The sequence below is a fragment of the Cetorhinus maximus genome, chromosome 12 (genome assembly GCF_964194155.1).
Source record: "Cetorhinus maximus chromosome 12, sCetMax3.hap1.1, whole genome shotgun sequence".
Classification (NCBI taxonomy): domain Eukaryota; kingdom Metazoa; phylum Chordata; class Chondrichthyes; order Lamniformes; family Cetorhinidae; genus Cetorhinus; species Cetorhinus maximus.
Window position 1 is genome coordinate 27,098,934 of NC_135890.1, and position 20,844 is coordinate 27,119,777.

General features: G+C 40.6%; 1 protein-coding gene across 1 annotated transcript in view; it reads left to right on the plus strand.

The window, feature by feature from the left end:
- LOC144687325 (lysine-specific demethylase RSBN1L-like) overlaps positions 1-20,844 on the plus strand; it is a 78,628-nt gene that overhangs the window by 46,053 nt on the left and 11,731 nt on the right. The window contains exons 3-4 of the mRNA XM_078553281.1: positions 11,490-11,627; positions 15,002-15,144. Of these exons, the coding sequence (XP_078409407.1) occupies positions 11,490-11,627; positions 15,002-15,144 (281 nt within the window). The remainder of the gene's footprint in view (positions 1-11,489; positions 11,628-15,001; positions 15,145-20,844) is intronic.

A 20,844-nucleotide genomic window follows, 5' to 3' on the forward strand; every position in this document is an offset into this window, starting at 1 on the left:
TGATCACTGATAATCGTGCAGTGTTTAGTTTCATTCACAGCCCTTGAAATAATGAAGCAGTCTGTGCCCACATACAGCAAGACCTGGGCAACATTCAGGCTTAGATTGATAAGTGGCAAATAATCTCCAACAAAAGAGAATCTAACCATCTACCCTTGATATACAATGGCATTAGCATCATTGAATTCTGTATCAATTTTGTGGGTCACAATTGACCAGAAACTCAACTGGACCAGCCACATAAAGTGTTGTGACAAAAACAGGTCTGAGGTGAGTGACTTGCCTCCTAAATCCTGAGAGCCTGTCCAAGGCACAAGTCAGGAGCGTAATGGAATACAAAAATAAAAATACCTGGAAAAACTCAGCAGGTCTGGCAGCATCTGCGGAGAGGAACATAGTTAACATTTCAAGTCCATTTGACTCTTCAACAGAACAAAGTAAAAATATTATTTTTACTTAGTTCTGTTGAAGAGTCATACGGACTCGAAACGTTAACTGTGTTCGTCTCCGCAAATGCTGCCAGACCTGCTGAGTTTTTCCAGGTATTTTTGTTTTTGCTTTGGAATTCCAGCATCTGCAGTTTTTTGCTTTAATTTTAGTGTAATGGAATACTCTCCACTTGCCTGGATGACTGCTGCTTCAAGGGCACTCAAGCAGCTTGACATCATCCAGGACAAAATGGCCTGCTTGATTGGTATGAACATTCACTCCCCCACAATGCCAGTGCAGTGTGTACTGTCTACAAGGTGCACTGCAGCAACTCATCAAGGCTCTTTAACAACAACTCCCAAACCTGTGACCTCTGCTGCATAAAAGGACACGGCCAACAGGCACATGGGATCACCATCACCTGCAAGTTCCCCTCTGAGTCGTATACCTTCCTGACTCAGAAACATGTTGCCGTTCCTTTGTCATTGCTGGGTGAAAATTCTGGAACTCCATACATAACAGCTTTGTAGGATTATCTGAACCACAAAGACTGTAGCAGTGCCAGAAAGTGGTTTACCATCACCTCGAGGGCAATTGGGGATGGGTAATAAATACTGGCCTTGCCTGCACCACCCAAATCCCATGAACAATTTTTTTTAAGTCAAAGATAAAAGCGTTTGCATATCTTTACTGCTGCATTAAGCTTTTAAATGTCCTTTTCAATCTTTGGTTCTGCTAAATGTTTTTTTTTAAGCAAGGGCATAGTCTACAAAGTTTGTGGGGTTTAGCAGTTTGTGACCACATCTCCACCATTGAGTTAGGTTTTGCTAGACCTCTGTTTGGAAGAGGAAGAATAATATATTTTGCTGGGTACATTAATCCTGCCCCACTAGTTAGCTGGTGGTACATGTAGAAATGTCATTCTTTCATGATGGAGGCCTGTAGTGAGCCACAATTGGCGAAATCAAGCAGAGATGTGAAAACAATATTGATTGTTTTAGCAGTGATGGGATGATATGAACAGCTATGTTGTTAAGGGGTAAGCAGCCCTGTTGATGGGCCAGATGCAATGAAATGAAAAGTTTTTGGATCTCATCACTTGATTGCACAGCAATTTGACTGGAGCAAGTAGATTGACACATGAAATAATGTTTGGAATATAAACATATTGGCCTGAGAAATGTGGACACCTGCAGCATGGAGGAAAAAAATCCTGTTGCTTAGCAGTGAGCCTGAGGTAATTGTAGAAAGCTATTTAGTATTCTATTAATCTAAAATTCAAAGTAGAGACAAGTTTACTTCCTTGCTGACTTGCATTAACCTTGATGAAACCATTTATTTTCCATTCTTACTAATTTAATGTCTGAATGTTATCTCCTAATTTTATTAGATTAATTGATTGCAAAAAATGGCTAAAGATTGTTTATTTATTTATTGAGATCTGCCTCTAAAATGCACTTTAAAATGTGAGTAGAATAGATTATTAGATGTACTGCTCATAAATTATGTAAAGATAAATCAACAAAAGAGAAAATTGGGATGAAGAAATAGTAAATGAATTTTCTAAGTATTTAACATTGTTTTTTTTGTTTATAACAGTTGTAACAACACTACATATGACATTTAAGTGCCTTTATTAATGTAGGTCAGTGTAAAATTCATCCATCAGATATTTAACTGAATAACCTTTTAAAAAAAAGAGAGCTCGGCATTCTAACTTGACCTCTCCTTAAGGAAGGTGTTGGAATTTATAAACAGCTGCCAATCGACAGAAACAACACTTGCCTGTTAGTTTAATTCATAACACTTTGGATCACTTAACCACAGGGCATAGCTGAGCAATGACTCGGAAGAGACAGATCAGATTAAACACAGCAAGTTGAGCTGCTATCACAACTGTTTTCAACCTCAAATTGCACTAACCAATGAGAGCTAATATTAATTTACAAAGATAAAAATTCTAAGCAGTCTGTATAATTTATGAAAAATCTTGTGTATGTAGTATACACTTTCTGTTAATGTCGCACTTTTCCTGCCACATCTTGTTGATTGGCTAGATGTAAGAGTAGCAAATCAAAACTGAGAAGTCGCAGCTCACCACCACCTTGACAATCAGGGGTGGCCTTGCCAGTGATGTCCAATCTCTCAAACGAGTGGAAAACAGCCAGCAAACTACAAAGATTTATGAAAGCAATCAATGCTGATTTTTTGGCATTTTCTCATGTGCAATTAAAGAATGGAGAAAATAAATGAACCCAAATAATTAAACTATTTTTGTTTTCCCCTCAGCCTGGTGCATACAGGCTAGAGGTTTTCTAACAATATAAATCAAAATTATATGCTTCACGTTAACATGGTGACTAAACTCCCATGCGTAGTTGTATTTTGTGTTTTCAGCAGCAACGTTAATGACCCCTTTGAAAGACCTGGGCTTGAAGCTGATACTTGACCAACAGTTATCATATTGTTAGTTCAGGGTAATGTGTTGAGTTGATGCTCTGCTGAAGTTCTTGTTGTGCATCAGCACGATTTTGTAAATGCAAGTGTCAGCTGACATAACAGGAATGCATTTTTTGAGTTTTTGCCAATTTTTTGGAGTCATTTACAGAATGAAAGCTGTTTGCAGAACCACTGTAACCTATGTCCTTGCCCCATCCCATTTCTTTCAATCTACATACACACTGCAGGACTTTGACTCCACCCCATTTCTGACAGGATCTAAGATGCACCATGCTTCCCCTCCATTGCAAATGGCCCCAGTGCTCTTCCCCCCGCCCCCAGGCCACGGTGTTGACAGGTTGCGCTTTCTCCCATTACCCATAAGTACCTAATTCTATGCTTCCTTGGTCTGTTGTCACTTAGTACTGATGGTTACTGGAAAGCCCCACCCACTGACCACTCCTCTCCCTCTCTCTCTCTCTCTCTCTCTCTCTCTCTCTCTCTCTCTCTATCTCCCCCCCCCCCCCCCTCTCCTTTTGCAGATACCTTCACTTTTCCAACTGCATAGATGAACCCTGCTAACTTTTCTCATTGAGATTCCATTTCTCGCATGCTCCGCTTCTGGATGCCGTGTCCCAACTGCTTACAGGCCCCAGAGGTCGTTCACTAAACCAAAACCACATTCTACCCCAATGTCACCAAACCCCTGATTCCCTTTGCAATACTGCCATAATCGTACCCTCACTCTTGTTAATGTAAGTGAAGTTACACAAACACTGCCAAAACTCAACAAGCCCCACCTGCCCCTTGCCATTACTGCTAAGTACCACCAATAATCTCCTACGTGTTTCCTTCTGTTTTTCCGTGCATACTGGAGTATTAAAGAAGAAATTAAAAATTGAATACACAGGGACATAAGAAGTAGGGGCAGCAATAACCCATATGGCCTGTCAAACCTGCTCCAATATGATCGTTTCCGAATCTTTGGCCTCAATTCCAATTTCCTGCCTGCTCCCCAAACCCTTGATTTCCTGAGACACCAAAAATATGACTATCTTGGCCTTAAAATATATTCAATCTTGGAGCATCCACAGCCCTATGGAATAGAGAATTCCAAGGATTCACAGCCCTTTGAGTGAAAAAAAATTCTCCTCACCTCAGTCCTAAATAGTAGGCCCTTTACCCTGAGGCTATGGCCTTGTGTTTGAGATTCCTTAGCCAGGGAAAACAGCCTCTCATATACCCTGTGATGCCCGTTCAGAATTTTGTATGTTTTAATGACGTCACCTCTCATTTTACTAAACTGCAGAGAGTATAGTCCCAAGTTACTCAGTTTTTCATTATAGGACAACACCCTCATCCCAGGACTCAATCTAGTGAATCTTTGCTGTCCTGCCTCTAAGGCAAGTATATCCTTCTTTGGATATAGAGACCAAAACCACACGCATTATTCCAAGTGTGGTCTCACCTAAGCCCTGTACAATTATAGCAATACTTCCTTTTTACTTGTACTCCCAATCCCCTTGTAATAAAGGCTTTCCTAATTGCTTGTTGCACCAGAATGCTTTCTATGTTCCTTGTACGAGCGCATCCAAGTGCCTCTGAACATAAGCATTTGAAAATTTTACATCTTTTAAAAATCATTCTGCTTTTCTATTATGACCAAATTGAATAGCCTCACACTTCCCCATATTATACTCCATCTGCCATCTTGTTGCCCACTCGCTTAACTTGTCTATATTTTGTTGCAGCCCCTGTGTCCTCACAGCCTACATTTCCACCTAGCTTTGTACCATTAGCAAACTTGCATTATTCTGTCTCTTCGCCTTAAGTCATGAATGTAGATTGTTAATAGCTGAGGCCCCAGCACTGATTCTTGTGGCACACGGGGGAGGTGGTATTGTCACTGACTAGTTTTCCAGAGAACCAGGGTAACGCTTTGGGGACTCGGGTTCAAATCCCATCACAGCAGATGATAAAATTTGAATTCAACAAAAATCTGGAATTAAAATGGCCATCTGCTGATGACCATTGCCAATTGTTGTAAAAACCCATCACTAATCTGCTGTCCTTACCTGGTCTGGCCTACCTGTGACTCCAGACCCACAGCAATGTGGTTGACTCTTAAATTGCCCTCTGAACAAGGGCAATTAGGGATGGGCAATAAATGCTGGCCTAGCCGGTGATGCCCACATCCCAAGAATGAATAAAAAACTCCACTTGTCACACCCTGCCGACTTGAAAATGTCCCGTTTATCCCTGCTCTCTGCTTCCCACCATTAACCAATGCTCTATCCATACTAATCTATTACCCCCTGATTTCATAGAACAAGGACGATAGAATAATGATCAAAGCCACAAATGTTTTTTATATAGAAAAATAGCCACTTTGATCTGCAAAACTTTGAAAAGTCTAAAATCATCTTCCGTTTAAGAAAAATACTGAATTCGACTAAATGTATGACCTAACATCCCTTTTTGTTATAAGTCTGGATGTTCTCTGACACACCATGACAAATGCTACTGGAGGTGCGCTAGTTTTAATGAAAGTGCAACATTTTGACCACAATTTTGCACTCTCCCAGCCTTTTTCTTCACTGTAATAATCTTTGTTTCAAGTGAGTTGAAAAATTATTTAGGCTTGCCCCAAGAAATTGAAATTTCTCTGGATGCACCAGTCATCTAAGGATTAAAACTTGACTGTTTTGGAGGCATGTTTATCAGTCAAAAACGCTTTGAATGATTCCTGCATAGAGGTGATTGAAGCATTTGGCTGGCTGTAGAATAGTTGTTCTTTGTGTGGTAAAGTAGAATTGATAGGAGAAATGGAGAAAAAAACTCATGAACATACCTCATGCTCCCAGCTGGAGGAGATTATATTGAAAAATGATTTCTAAGGGAGAGAGAAATTATTTTTTAAATCGGGAAATAAAACTGGACATGTTTGTCTGAGAGATTTTTGAAGGATCTTCCATGTGGTCAATTTTATTTCATTAATGGTAGTACCAAAAGTGATGTTTGGTAGTACAGGATTTGAGTATTGTTGAAAAAAGAGACATATCTAAGCTTTTCATCTTGCACTCATCAGGAGACTCACAAGAATATCAGTATAAGGGGGAAAACAACAATTTATACTATATGTGAAGAAAGTGCTGATTGGTTGGCAAGTGGCATTGCCATGGAGAATGCACCACTGATGGTAACTGACAGTTAACTGCCAAGCATTGTTTGAAATTTAAACCAGGCAGCTTGACCCTGATTGGTCAAGGCATTGCCCTGAGGAATGAGTCAGCGAATGGCTGTCACTTACTTTGTTTAGCTGAAACAGGCTAAATGTGTGTATATGTTCTTTCTGTCTGCAAAGAACAGGGCCCTGTGTATTAATATATGTAGCTTCCAATACACGCAAATGCGCCACATTGCAAGCTCGACTGACAATCTTAAATTTGTTGCCAGCTTAGTTCTTAGTACGCTGGGGATTATTTAGCAAATGTTATCCAATTGTGGAATCACATCCTAATGTCGGACACTATTTTGAATTTTGCAACCAGCCCGGGCTGGTTGGGTGTGGTTTATACATACCTAACGTCACAATGGCACTGAAATTCAAATGCCACATTACTCATTTGTTTGATAGGCAGAACGTCTTTTTGGCTTGTTGGCAGCATCCTGTTAGTGGTGAATACCACTCATGTTGCTACTGCATAGTAGGCAGCGTGAAACAGCTAGCTTCACCTGTTGCTCAAATTTTTGAGATACCTTGCTCTTCCAGGGTAATCGGAGGTAGACTGGGCACTTTTCAGGGACAAAAGTGATGGCCTTAGGCCTGTTCATGAGTTTGCCTGATATACAGCGCAAAATGATCTGATTAGAGTAGCCATAATCCTGCAGGATGTCTTTGATGCACATATTTCAGCATCAAGCTTGCATGGTGAGCAAATGGCTCGGGGCCCCGTTTCCAAAGTTGCCAATTGTACAGTGTGTGAAACTGTAAGAATCCCAACGCGTATATTGACCAGTGAAGGCAGGCTTGCAGTAGACCGTGGTGAAGAATTCCCTGGCAGATTTCTCAACTAGTACGTCAAGGAAGGAGAGTTAATTTGACTGCTCCAATTCATAGGTGAATCTGAGCACAGGACGGAGCCCATTAAGACGTAAGAAAATTGTTGTATGCAGCTACGGATTTAAATATAGCAAACGTATCATCCACGTATTTACTGAACTTATGAACTCAGCCCTGAAAAATGCCCAGTCTACCTCCAATTACCCTGGAAGGGCAAGGTATCTCAAAAATTTGAGCAACAGGTAAAGCTAGCTGTTTCACGCTGCTAATATGCAGTAGCAACAGGAGTGGTATTCGCCACTAACATGATGCTGCCGTCAAGCCAAAAAGACATTCTGCCTATCACACAAATGATAATGTGGTGTATGAATTTCAGTGCCATTGTGATGCTAAGTATGTAGGCTGTACATCCCAAAGACTGGCAGATGGTATCAAACATCCTGTCCCAGCCATTGCATACCCAACCAGCCTGTGTTTGCAAAATTCAAAGCAGTGTTCGACATTAGATGTGATTCTGCGATTGGACGACATTTGTTAAACAATCTGATAACCAATTTAATTATTGTCAGTCGGACTCGCAATGTGGCGCATTTGCGTGTATTGGAAGCTACATATATTAATACACAGGGCCCTATTCTTTGCAGACAAAAAGTACATGTACATACACTGCGCCTGTTTCAACTAAACAAAATAAGTGACAGTCATCTGCTGACTCATTCCTCAGGACAATGCCTTGACCAATCAAGGTCAAGCTGCCTGGTTTAAATTTCAAACAATGCTTGGCAGTTAACTGTCAGTCACCATCAATGATGCACTCTCCATGGCAATGCCACTTGCCAACCAATCAGCACTCTCTTCACATACAGTATAAATTGTTGTTTTCCCCGTTATATTGATATTCTTGCAAGTCTCCTGATGAGTGCAAGACGAAAAGCTTAGATGTCTCTCTTTTTTGAGCAATACCAAAAGTGTCCATCTTCCATCCATGATCTTAATGTTTTCAGCACTGAATGATGCTTTTATGTGCCCAATCACAAACTTAACTGGAACATGCTTGTGTTCTTTAGTCACTACTTTTTGAAAATGAAAGCAAAAGAATTGTACCAATGTCACTAATACAAACACTATATACCAAGGATCTGAAATAAAAATTGAAAATGCTGGAAATACTCAGTTAAGCCAGGCAGTATCTGTGAAGAGAGAAACCGAGTTTGCATTCCAGGTCGATGACCTTTCATCAGAATTGGGAAAATTTAGAGGGGAGGTGGTGGGAAAAAGAACAATAGGGAGGGCCTGTGATAGGGTGGAAGGTAGGAAAGCTTAAATGACAAAACGGTTCATGGTGCAAGGACAGTTAAAGAAATGAAAGATGTATGTAGAGGTGATGTGAGTTTCAGAATCATGAACAGCTTGTAAAGAAAGGAAAAATAAGATAGATAAATCCAAACCAACAAAAAAGTAAATGCAATGGGGGTCAAGGTTACAATCTGAAATTGTTAAAATCACCGTTGAGTCCAGAAGGCTGTAAAGCGCCTAATCAAAAGATGAGGTACTGCTCCTCGAGCTTATATTGAGCTTCATTGGAACACTGCAGGAGGCTGAGGGCAGAGAGGGACCAAGGTGGAGAATTAAAATGACAGGCGTGACCACTACTTGGAGTCATGTTCATGCACTGAATGGAGATGTTATACAAAGTGGGCGCCCAATCTGTGTGCGTTCTCCCCAATGTAGAGGAGACTGCATATTGAGCAACAAATGCAGTATACTAAATTGAAAGAAGTACAAGTAAAATGCTGTTTCATCTGAAAGCAGTGATTGGGGCTTTGGACAGTAGGAAGGGAGGAGGTAAAAGGACAAGTATTGCATCCCTGCACTTGCTTCAAAAGGTGCCGTGGGAGGGGTATTGGGGTTGATTGAGGAGTGGACCAATGTGTTACGGAGGGACTGGGGAGGTGGGGAGTGGGTGAAGACGTTTGATGGTGGAAATGGCACAGGATGATCCGTTGAATACAGAGGCTACCGGGGTGGAAGCTAAGAGCAAGGGGAACGTTATGGCTCTGGGAGTGAGAGAGAGAGAGAGGTGAGAACAGAAGTGTGAGAAATGGAATTAACACAGTTGAGAGCACTGTCAACCAAAGTGGGTGACAATTTTTGATTGCAGAAAAGTGGCATATTGGAAGGGCTACTATGGAAGATTGCATTGTCAGAACAGATGTGACCAGGGGGAAGAAACTGGAAGAATGCAATAGAGTCCTTACAGGAAGTGGGATGTGAGGGAGTGTAGTCAAGGTAGCTGTGTGTGTCTGGGCTTCTAATGAATATTCATTGTAGCCTTTCCCCAGGAATCAGAGAAGTCAAGGAAGAGGAGGGAAGAGTTTGAGGTTGACCGTGTAAAAGCACAGGAAGGGTTGAAATTTGAAGCCAAGTTGATGAAATTTTCCAGTGCAGTGCGAGAGCAGGGAACTGCATCAATACTGTCATCAGTGCACTGAGAAAAGAGGTGAGGGAGGGACCTGAATAGGCCTAGAGTTCCACATATCCTACAAAAAATGGCATGCCTAGCTGGGACTCATGTGGGTTCCCATAGCAGCATCTTTTTATTTGGAGGAAATGAGTGGACTTAAAGGAAAAGTTGTTCAACGTGCGAACAAGCTCAGCCAGGTGAGGATGGTGGTGGTGAATAGAGAGTAATTGGACCTCCAGTCAAGAAAGAAGCAGAGAGCCCTCAAACTGTCATGGTGGGGAATGGAGGTACAGAGGGATTGAACACCCTTGTGAAAAGAAGATGGCTAGGGCCAGGAAACTGGAAATCGTGAAAGTGACAGAGAATATCTCAAATGTCATGGCCTATGTGGGAAGAGACTAGACAAGGGGAGAAATGTAGTTAGGTAGAAGGAAACCATCAGAGGGAAATGAACAGGCTGAAACGATAGATCTAATAGGGCACACCTGTTTGCGAATGAGGTAGAAGTGAGCTGTTCAGGGTTGGGGAGGGATATGGTTATGGGTCATGAGATGAGGTCAGTGACAGTCTTGGAATGGTGGCTTGCTGTTCGATGTTGAGGTCATGATCCAGGGGAAGTTAGAAGGAAGTGTCAATAAGCTGGCATCTGTCCACTGTTTGTTTGAGGCCAGTGCACCAAACGATAAGAGCACCACCCTTATCAACTGGTTTGATGACAATATTGGGGTTGGACCTGACAGTACAGAGTGCTGCAAATTCAGTGAGCAGAGAAATTAAGACAACCAATGTTGCACATGCATTCCACAAAAAGATCTAAAGGGGGTAAGAGGCCTGAGGGAGGAGTCCAGGTGGAGTGGGAACTCTGAAGATGGAAAAAGAATATGCTGTACAAAAGCCACGTTTTAATGTCAAAGTCATAATAGATCATTACAATAGTCTTATTTTTGTTGTACGATTTGTATTTCTTATGTTCTGTTGTAAGGCAGTGAGAAGACCTGGTGAATAATGTATACATAGACCTGATGTATTAGATTATTCTACTGTTGGATATTCATTACAGAAGATTATAAATGTACAGTAATGCAAGTGGGATACTATGCAAAGTTGTCAATAGTTTTTAAAAACCTAACCCAGATGTTCTTGAAAGTGTTTGCCTTATTGACAGCGTAAAGAAATTTGTAGAGATGAGTTACTGGGTTCCCTTTCTTGATCTCTGGTGGGATCTCACAAGAACAGAAGATTTTGGGACTAAAATCAATAATTCCACAAGTCTCGATTTATCAAGAGTGCTGGTTAATAATTTTTTAAAAGTCCATAATTTGCTACCAAGGTAGCAATGAGGTTAATAATGCTGCCTGTTATTTATGTGCAAGTACATCAGCAACTTCACCCTAGGGAAGAAATGGGGCTAAATGTACAAATCCAAAGTTGTCCATTACACCATTAACTTTGTAAAAATGGCATTGCTCTGTCTGCTTACTGTTCAAATGTGCGTTTTTCCTTTAACTTTTTTTCTCTCTCTCAATCCAATCTTTCTTTCACTCTCGTCCTTTTTCTGTGCCTGATTTGACGTTAAATTCTCCCACTCTAACAGGCATTTCCTTTTCAGTTCTTGTGCTGTTACTTTCATAATTCTTCAATCTGTTTAAGGAGATGCACAATTGGTTGCCCTGGTCATTCAGGTCCCAAGTACCCAGTTTCCCATGCTGCACTGTTATCAGCTCTCACTTTTTAAAAAAAAATTTGCATGGCAAGCTGCATAAAAACCTGAACGTGCAAAGCCAAATCTAACTAATGGCAGACATCCTTGGATGCCCTGGCACAGCAAATAGTGGCCCAATGTTTACGATTAATGTGTGTTTGAGATTGTGGTTTAGACAAGCTGTTGGTAATGAAAGAGAAGCTCTAATCTGCATCAGGTCGTAATGCTGATATCAAATAGAAATGGGTCTCTCAACACAGACCTTTGAGGATTTGAAAATAAACTTATTTCTGTTCCATGTTATGTAGCCATATTCAATAATTTTGTGTGTTACCATATAGCGTGACTGTCGTACATTTGCTTATCTTCATTTTTTTCTAACCTGGTAATAGGTGAGGCGAACATATTCACATGGTACATACAGGGCTGGCCCAATGCGACAGATCAGCTTGGTAGGAGCTGTGGATGAAGAAGTTGGGGACTATTTTCCAGAGTTCCTTGATAGACTGGAAGAATCTCCTTTTTTAAAAGTAAGTAGTCAATGCAACTTATAAATATTGTTAATTGTTTAGTATCATTTAAGCTAAGCAACTGATGTACGCTGTAACCTCGCAAATCCGAAATACTTGGCATCAAGGCATTTCTGGATTTTGGAATTTTCTGGATTTTGGAATTTTCTGGATTTTGGAATACATACATATGAATGTATGAATTAGGAGCCAGGAGTAAGCCAGTAATGGTAGAAAGCCTAATCACAAATGTGTGAACTAGATATAAATATGCATCTGAGACATAAAACAGTGACAAAACATAATAAAGCAGTATAAAAATTATTCACTGCCATGGTTCAAATAAACCAAACTGTGTCCTGGCCCTGCTCCAAAGCACTGCTGCAAACCAAGTTGAGTCTCGAAAATGGCGGATGATGGCCGCGGGGTGGGGGGGCACATTTGCAGTGAATGTATAGCAGGAAAATACAGGAAACAGAATTATCAATCGCCCCATGTGGCAATAGCCTCTGTCATCCAAATTGCCCCTACATTGCTGTTCCCAAACTGTGGGTTTCAACCCCTGATGGACTTGCAGAGATAGCTTTTGGAATTGCAGACATTTTTTAAAAATTCCTGTTGTTTGAGAATCTCATAATTTAAGCAAATTGCTATTTTTACCTAACTTTGTTTTAAACTGATTTCGAATTTCAACACTGATGTCCAGCACCATGTTGCAGTGCCACAAGTGGCCAGACCTGGAGTTGCAGGTGTGCCAAAAAACAATTCGGACAACTGCTGTTGACTGTATTTTGGAGTTCCAGATTTGAGGGAATATAGTGTAAATAATCTGACCTCTGGAGGCTGATTGTTTGGAAGGGTGTTGGAAAAGGTGAGCAGAAACTGAAAGATTAGCTGGCCAAGAAGGAGGCTTGGAGGAAGAAACGGCCAGCAAATAGTACACCTTCTCAGCCCACTGTCTTCCTCCATAGCAAATGCAGCATAGACTTCCATGCCAGAATGGGACTCCTGAGCCACACCAGGCTTTGCATAACACTGAATTGACCACCATGGCACCAACCATCATACGAAATAGAAGGCTACCACCATTACCGCCACCACACTGTGTGTGTGAGAGAGATGATGTGTGCAAGGCAGATCAAATCCACAAGGGAAACTTGATCGTGCTATCACAATGGTTTTGCAATTTGTATTTATTTCGAGATGCGTGCACTGAATTCAGAAGTAGTAAGTCCACCATAACTCTTAGAGATTTTTTTAAAAACTAAATTAACAAAGGAAAATACTTCAAGCACATACATATAACTACAAATTACTACTATAATAACTCCTAAAATCCCTAATTAACCTGACTCCCAGTTAATACCCTTTAAGGCGACAGTCCAAAAATAGATTGTAGATTCTAAACAGATCCAGTAAATTAACACACTACCCTGGACAGTGGAATTTCAAATGGCTTTCTTCTCCAGCTATATTTTCGGTAGACTGGAGGCTTCATTAAGGCTATTTCACACACTCCCATTAGATCTCACAATGCCTTCCTCTGATGCGTAGCCTCATTCTCCTTTATATATGTTTCCCTCCTTTTTAATATGTAAATTCGATTTTCATATGCCTTTGAAACTGTATTTTCCTCACAATATAAAAACTTTCAGGTTTTACCTTGCTCAGAGCCATGCGAGTGCGGCAGAGGGTTTTGGAAATGGAGAGTAAGAAGATATGAAGACTTGCTTCTAGATCCATTTTATAATATGGAGACCGAGCTAATCTGAGTATCCAACTCACCATTGCCCCAAATACCTGTATGTTGGAAGGATCAGTAAGAGAGAGGACTCTGTTTTCCAGCTGAGATTCAACATCCTCTATTCAGCCATTTTTCGCACTAGCAGAAAATAAGATCAGTTTAAATGAACAGATCCAACTGTAACATTATGGAGCATCTACAAATTTGTCTGTTGCGATTAAAGTGAAGTGGAGGTCCAATTTCCCTCTTAATTCAGTAATTATGCCATGAAGAACATTGTTGGAAAATGACTGGATTTCAGCACTCTGACACTAGGACAGTTTAAAGTTCAGTTATGATGATTGCTGAACAGCGAGGTGGTGGATTTAAAATTTGTGTGCGTCTTGTTTGTGCATTTTCCTGATTAAAAGTTGAATTGAATTAATTCAATTAAAAATAAAAACTTTCATGTTGCTACTATTTATTGCCAGTAACCTTTGTGAAAAATAAAGACACTCCTTAGCCTTGCTTAACTGGCTATTTGTAAATAACCTAAAATCACTTTGAAGTCCAAATCCCCCTTCATCTATCTAAAAATGCAAATTCCCTTCACACCTTACATGCTAAGCCAGCATCCATGTTTACTCATTAGCACACGAAGCACCTAGCTTCTTTTGATGATTCAAAATCTGCAGCCTACTTGACTTCAAATGTAATTAAAAACTTGTGCCCAATAGAAAGGATAACATTGAGTGCAGGTGCTCGGTCATGGCAAAGGTAAGTTATATCAGCAATCAGTTAACCTGCACATAAAACTTAATGTAGTTTAGCCAGATACTTCGGTTTTGGGATAGATAGTTGACTGTTTAGTTGAAAAGCAGGGATAATCATCTCGTGGATGAGCGGTGGGGGGAGGTGTGGAGGGTTTTGCAGGAAGAGAAGGTTGGGTTGTAAAACATCACTATGTTAAAACGGAAAATGGGAAATAACACCTTTGGCAATTTGATTCTCATGAATATGGGGTGTGTTTGATGTCCACCATTTTTTCCATCTAATTGGTAGTCTTTTTCTAAATGCAAAAACAATACGCACTCAGCATTTAAAATTATTCCTACTTTGCAAATTAATTTAATGAGAGCTTGATTTATGCATGCATGATTAAGTTATTGGAGCATTGTAAACATTGCAGAAATGCCCAAATTTATAGGAATACAAGCATGGTTGAAAAGTGCACAAAAGTTTTAAATAGTTTAAAAGTTTTGACTTGCAAGAAAATCAGGACACATTTGTGGCTATTATTTAAAGAAAAATTGGATTCTTTTACTTGGAACTTACATTTGTAAATCACTACCTAAATAAACAATCCGTTGTTCGCCCCTACTATAAATTAGCACAAATTTACTTGCCTATCAATGCAAAAAGATCTTGGTTTATATTTTTTGTTGTCTTACTAAACTATTTCAAGTATTAGTTTCAGTGTTTGATTTGTAGAATTGTCCTTTTAGATAAAGATAAATTTCCACGTAATATTGAATTATAATTGAATCTTGAAAGACATCTGCAGGAATTTGGTTGACCTTGTCAGTCTACTGAATTAGATAAATTTGATGAGCCTGCAAACAAATAACTAGTCAAAAATAAGTTCAAATCTTTCTATTTTTTCTGCCAATAGCGTACATTACCGTGGGGATCACTTTCTAGTCTCAAACTCAAGTGCCGTAAAGAAAGTGATGATGGCCCAATTATGTGGGTTCGCCCAGGAGAGCAGGTGATCCCAATAGCAGACATGCCAAAATCACCTTTTAAACGAAGGCGGTAAGTTCAGCGTCTTATTTATTGTGTTCGCCAAACTTTCTTTGCTGGCTCCCAGCAGTTAAGTTTCCACCACTCATCTGCACCAATTTCCTTTCAGTTGCTCGGCACAGGAATAAACTATATACTCCTTACGTGCCTTGACAATCATCAAAATGTCCATTTTTCTTCCAGCTTGGAATATCAGAAATCTAATACTGCAGATTATAAGAGTTAAGTTTGAATATTGGAATCCTAATACATACTATAGATCCTACGGAACAAATGTCAAAACTACTTTACAATATTCTGATAATGCATTTGTAACCAGAGAAAATGCTGGTTTGCTCCATTGAAGTTTATTCTTCTAATAAATTAACTTTGACATCTTAAGACCCCAATTGTATTTTGAGAGATCTGAATATTTTTGACTTTGCTTACCTGCCAGGCATTGCTTTGTGTTTATCGTCACTTTTTAAATAAAGAAATTCATTATAATATATTATAAATTTACTTTGCACCAATTAAAATTTATGTCCTCTGGTCCCAACACCTTTCAAGTAATTTTCTATATTTACCTTATCTAAACTATTTCTTATAATTTGGGACCTCCTTTCTTTGAAGATTACGTAGCGTCTCTAATCCTCCTCATTCATCCTCGTTCATTTTCTTTATACTTGAGATTGAATTTGTAGCTCTATTTTTAATAGGGTGACGTCTAAAATTGAACAAGGTATGGCCTGTTTATTTTCTGTGCTGTGCACTTCTTGTCATTGGATCTATAAAATTGTACAGCTGGAATTGGTCAACATGATGTGCAAAACAATACAAAAGATAATGCTTTATCAAAAAAGTCTCATCCCTGAATGTTGTTCGAAAAGCATTGAGTGATAGTCAGCAGCTGCATGGCAAAAATCCAGAGTGGTTCTAGATTGATAGAGAAAAACTTAAATGATTCACACCTTTGTATAAGAAATACAGTAAAGTTCTGCCATTTACAACTTCCTCTTTCGCAAATTTACTTATCCATGCAAAAGTCTTTATACACCAGTTAACCCATTGTGAGCCCAAATGTTCACTTATCCACGGTTTTAAAAATGAAAAATAGAAGCTAATTTTAGAAAATGCTGCAAAAAAGAAAAACCACCTAAATGAAGTTAAAATAAGTGGAAGGTGTCCATGACGTATTTCCTGCAGAAGAAACTGCGCCTGCATCATCTGCCGTTGTTTGCACGTGAGCGTTCCTTGTTGCAATTTAATTTCTGATCACAGTCCATCTCCGCTATAAAGTACTGTAAGTGTGACAAATTCTATATTTTCCTTGCTTTATTGTTTATTAAACAACTTGTCCAGTAAATTTCTCTAAAATTTATGAAAAACATAGTTTTTATTGCCTTTGATCCTTTATACATATAAAATTGAAGCATGGCGGGACCCTATCTAATTGACTCCCATTGTAAAGTATGTTTGTCATTCATGATTTTGCCATTTGTGAGGTTTTACGGGAACTTAACCCCTGCGAATGGTGGTACTTTATTGTACATTAATTTCTTCATTCATGGGATGTGGGCATCACTGGCTAGGCCAGCATTTATTGCCCATCTCTAATTGACCTTGAGAAGGCGGTGGTGAGCTGTCTTCTTGAACTGCTGCAGTACATGTGATGTAGGTACACCCACAGTGCTGTTAGGGAGGGAGCTCCAGGATTTTGACCCAGTGACAGTGAAGGAATGGCAATGTATTTCCAAAGCTTGGAGGGGTACATCCAGGTAGTGATGTTCCCATATACCTGCTGTCCTTGTCTTCCTAGATGGTAGCAGTCGTGGGTTTGGAAGGTGCTGTCTAAGAAGGCTTGGTGAGTTCCTGCAGTGCACCTTGTAGATGGTACACATTGCTGCAACTGTGCATCGGTGGTGGAGGGAGTGCATGTTTGTGGATTATCAAGCAGGCTGCTTTGTCCTGGATGGTGTCAAGCTTCTTGAGTGTTGTGGGAGCTGCACTCATTCAGACAGATGGAGAGTGTTCCATCACATTCGTGACTTGTGCCTTGTAGATGGTGGAGAGACGTTGGGGAGTCAGGTAAATTACTCGCTGAAGAATTCGTAGTCTCTGACTTCTTGTAGCCACAGTATTTATAAGACTAGTTCAGTTTCTGGTCAGTGGTAACCCCAAGATGTTGGTTGGGGGCGATTCAGCGATGGTAATGCCATTGGATGTCAAGGGGAGATGGTTAGATTCTCTCTTGTTGGAACTGGTCATTGCCTGGCACTTGCGTGGCACGAATGTTACTTGCTACTTGTCAGCCCAAGCCTGGATATTGTCCAGGTGTTGCTACATTTGGACATGGACTATTTCAGTACCTGAGAAGTCACGAATGGTGCTGAACATTGCGCAATCATCATCTCACATCCCCACTTCTGACCTTATGATGGTGGGAAGGTCATTGATATAGCAGCAGAAGGTGGTTGGGCCTAGGTCACTACCCTGAGGTATTCCTGCAGTGATGCCCTAGAAACATAGAAAATAGGAACAGGAGTAGGTCATTTGGCTCTTCGAGCCTGCTCTGCCAATCAGTATGACTATGGCTGATCCTCTATCTCAATGCCGTATTCATGCTGTCTCCCCATACCCCTTGATGCCTTTAGAGTCCAGAAATCTATCTATTTCCTTAAATATATTCAGCGACTTGACCTCCACAGCCTTCTGTGTTAGAGAATTCCATAGGTTCACCACCCTCTGAGTGAAGAAGTTTCTCCTCACCTGAGCCCTCAATGGCCTACCCCATATCCTGAGACTGTGATCCCTTGTTCTAAACACCCCAGCCAGAAGAATTATCACCATGCGTCCAACCCTGTCAGAACATTATACGTTTCAATGAGATCCCCTCTCATTCTTCTAAACTCCAGTTTAGAAGGCTTAGTTGGCCCAGTCTCTCCTCATACGACAATCCTGCCATTCCAGGAATCAGTCTGGCGAACCTTTGCTGCACTCCCTCAATGGCAAGTATATCCTTTCTTAGGTAAGGAGACCAGAACTGCACACAATACGCCAGGTATGGCCTCACCAAGGCCCTGTACAGCTGCAGTAAGACATCCTTGCTCCTGTACTCATGTACTCTCGCAATGAAGGTCAACATACCATTTGCCCTTTTAACTGCTTGCTGCACCTGCATGCGTGGTTTCAGTGATCAGTGTACAAAAACACCCAGATCCCTTTGAACGTCAACATTTCCCAATCTATCACCATTTAAATAATACTCTGACATTCTGTTTTTCCTACCAAAGTGGATAACTTCACACCTATCCACGTTATACTGCACCTGCCATGTATTTGCCCACTCACTCAACATGTCTAAATCGTCTTGAAGGCTCTTAACACCCTCCTCATTGCACACATTCCCACCAAGTTTCATGTCGTCAGCAAAATTGGAAATATTACATTTGGTTCCATCACCCAAATCATTGATATATATTGTGAATAGCTGGGACCCAAGCACTGATCCGTACAGTATGCCACTCACCACCGCCTGCCTCCCTGAAAAAGACCCATTTGTTCCTACTCTCTGTTTCCTGTCTGCTAGCCAATTCTCAATCCATGGCAATATATTACCCACAATCCCATGTGCTTTAACTTTACTCACTAACCTCTTGTGTGGAACTTTATCAAAAGTCTTCTGGAAATCCAAATACATCACATCCACTGGTTGTCCCTTATCTATTCTGCTAATTACGTCTTCAAAAAATTCCAGTGGGTTTGTCAAACATGATTTCCCTTTCATAAATCCATGTTGACTTTGTCTAATCCCTTTGGTATTTTCTAAGTGTCCTGACATCACATCAGAGACTCTAGCATTTTCCTTACGACCGATGTTAGGTTAATTGGTCTGTAATTCCCTGTTTTCTCCCTCCCTCCTTCCTTTTTTAAATAGTGGAGTTACATTTGCCTCCCTCCAATCTGCCAGGACTGTTCCAGAATCTACAGAATTTTGGAAGATGACAACCAACGCATCCACTATTTCCATGGCCGCCACCTTTAGTACCCTGGGATGTAGGTTATTAGGCCCTGGAGATTTATTGGCTTTCAGTCCCATTTCTCCAACACTTTCTTTTTAATATTACTAGATTCCTTCAATTCCTCCTCCTCACTGGACCCTTGGTTCCCTTGCATATCTGGGAAGTTATTTGTGTCTTTGTCTGTGAAGACAGACCTAAAGTAGATGTCAAATTGCTCTGCCAATTTCCTTGTTCTCTACTATAAATTCTCCCGTTTTGGACTGTTGGGGACCTACTTTTGTCTTCACTAATCTTTTTTTATATGCTTGTAGAAAGTTTTACAGTCCCCTTTTATGTTCCTTGCAAGTTTACTCTGAAACTGGAGATGATTGACCTTCAACAATCACAACCACCTTCATTTATACTAGGTATAACTGCAACCAATGACAAGTTTTCCCCCTGATTCCCATTAACTCCAGTTTCCTAGGGCTCCTTGATGCCATGTGTGGCAAATCTGCCATGATGTCAAGGGCAGTCACTCTTGCCTCATCTCTGGAGTTCCGCTTTTTTGTCCATGTTTGAACCAAGGCTGCAATGAGGTCAAGAGATGTGACCTTGGCGGAACCCAAACTGAGCGTCAATGAGCATGTTATTTCTAAACAAGTGCTGCTTGATAGCACTGTTGATGACCCCTTCCATCACTTGGATGATGAGAGTAGATTGATGGGGCGTTAATTGGCCAGGTTGGACTTGTCCTGCTTTTTGTGTACAGGACAGAGATGGGCAATTTTCCACATTGTCGCGTAGATGCCTGTGTTGTAGCTGTACTGGAACAGCTTGGCTACGGGCACAGCAATTTAACAAAAATACTAAGAGTATTTAATTAGAGAGAGAATTGATTCCAAGAAAAATGATAACTCATTAGGCAACTTGGGCTGGATTTTCCTTTTTGTAGCAGAGTTCTGGTGCTGACCATCCCTCAACTTTGTCGCAAATTCAACTTGCCCTTGCAGGCCCAGGCTCCAGCTAGGATTCCACCACCAAGAGAGAGCCTGCCAGTGTCACTGAGTGATGTTGAAAGGTGCTGATGCACCCAAAGAAACAGTAAAGGGTCAGAAGAACTCCAAATATAGCTGCTAGCTGCTTTAAAGCCTATTAAAAATAAATGTCTCGGGAACAGATTGGTGGGGAAAGAGGTTTCTGGTCAGCATTTTCCTTCGATTTCTGGAGATTGTGCTCATCACAGTTGCTAACGTGGACCTATTGCAACCTTCCACAAGGCAGTCCTGGGGAGTGTCAGCAATGATGGCAGACAGAAGGAAAATGGTTCAAAATACATAGTGGTGTGGAAAGGGAGGGAAGGTATGCAGTTTGCACAGACAGCATAGTAGACTCTACCAGCCCAATTTGGGAAAGATAAAAGGAGGAAAATTCAGCCTCTTCTCAGTACCACCATAACTTTTATAGCATCTTTTACATAATTAAACGTCCCAAAATGCTCCACAGGAGCATTATAAAACAAAAAATGACACCGAGTCAATAACCTAATGGACAGTGGAGGAGAGATGAACTGAAACTCCCAATTCCCTTTCCTTCTGTCCGTAATCGGAGCAGTTTATTTTTGAAGGTAGATGTGTGCATTTCTGAACGTCCTCCCATCCCCGTTAGTGTGTGATCAATTTTAAAAGTACCAGTAGCAGACTTTCATGGGTCTAAGCAAAGAGGATTATTT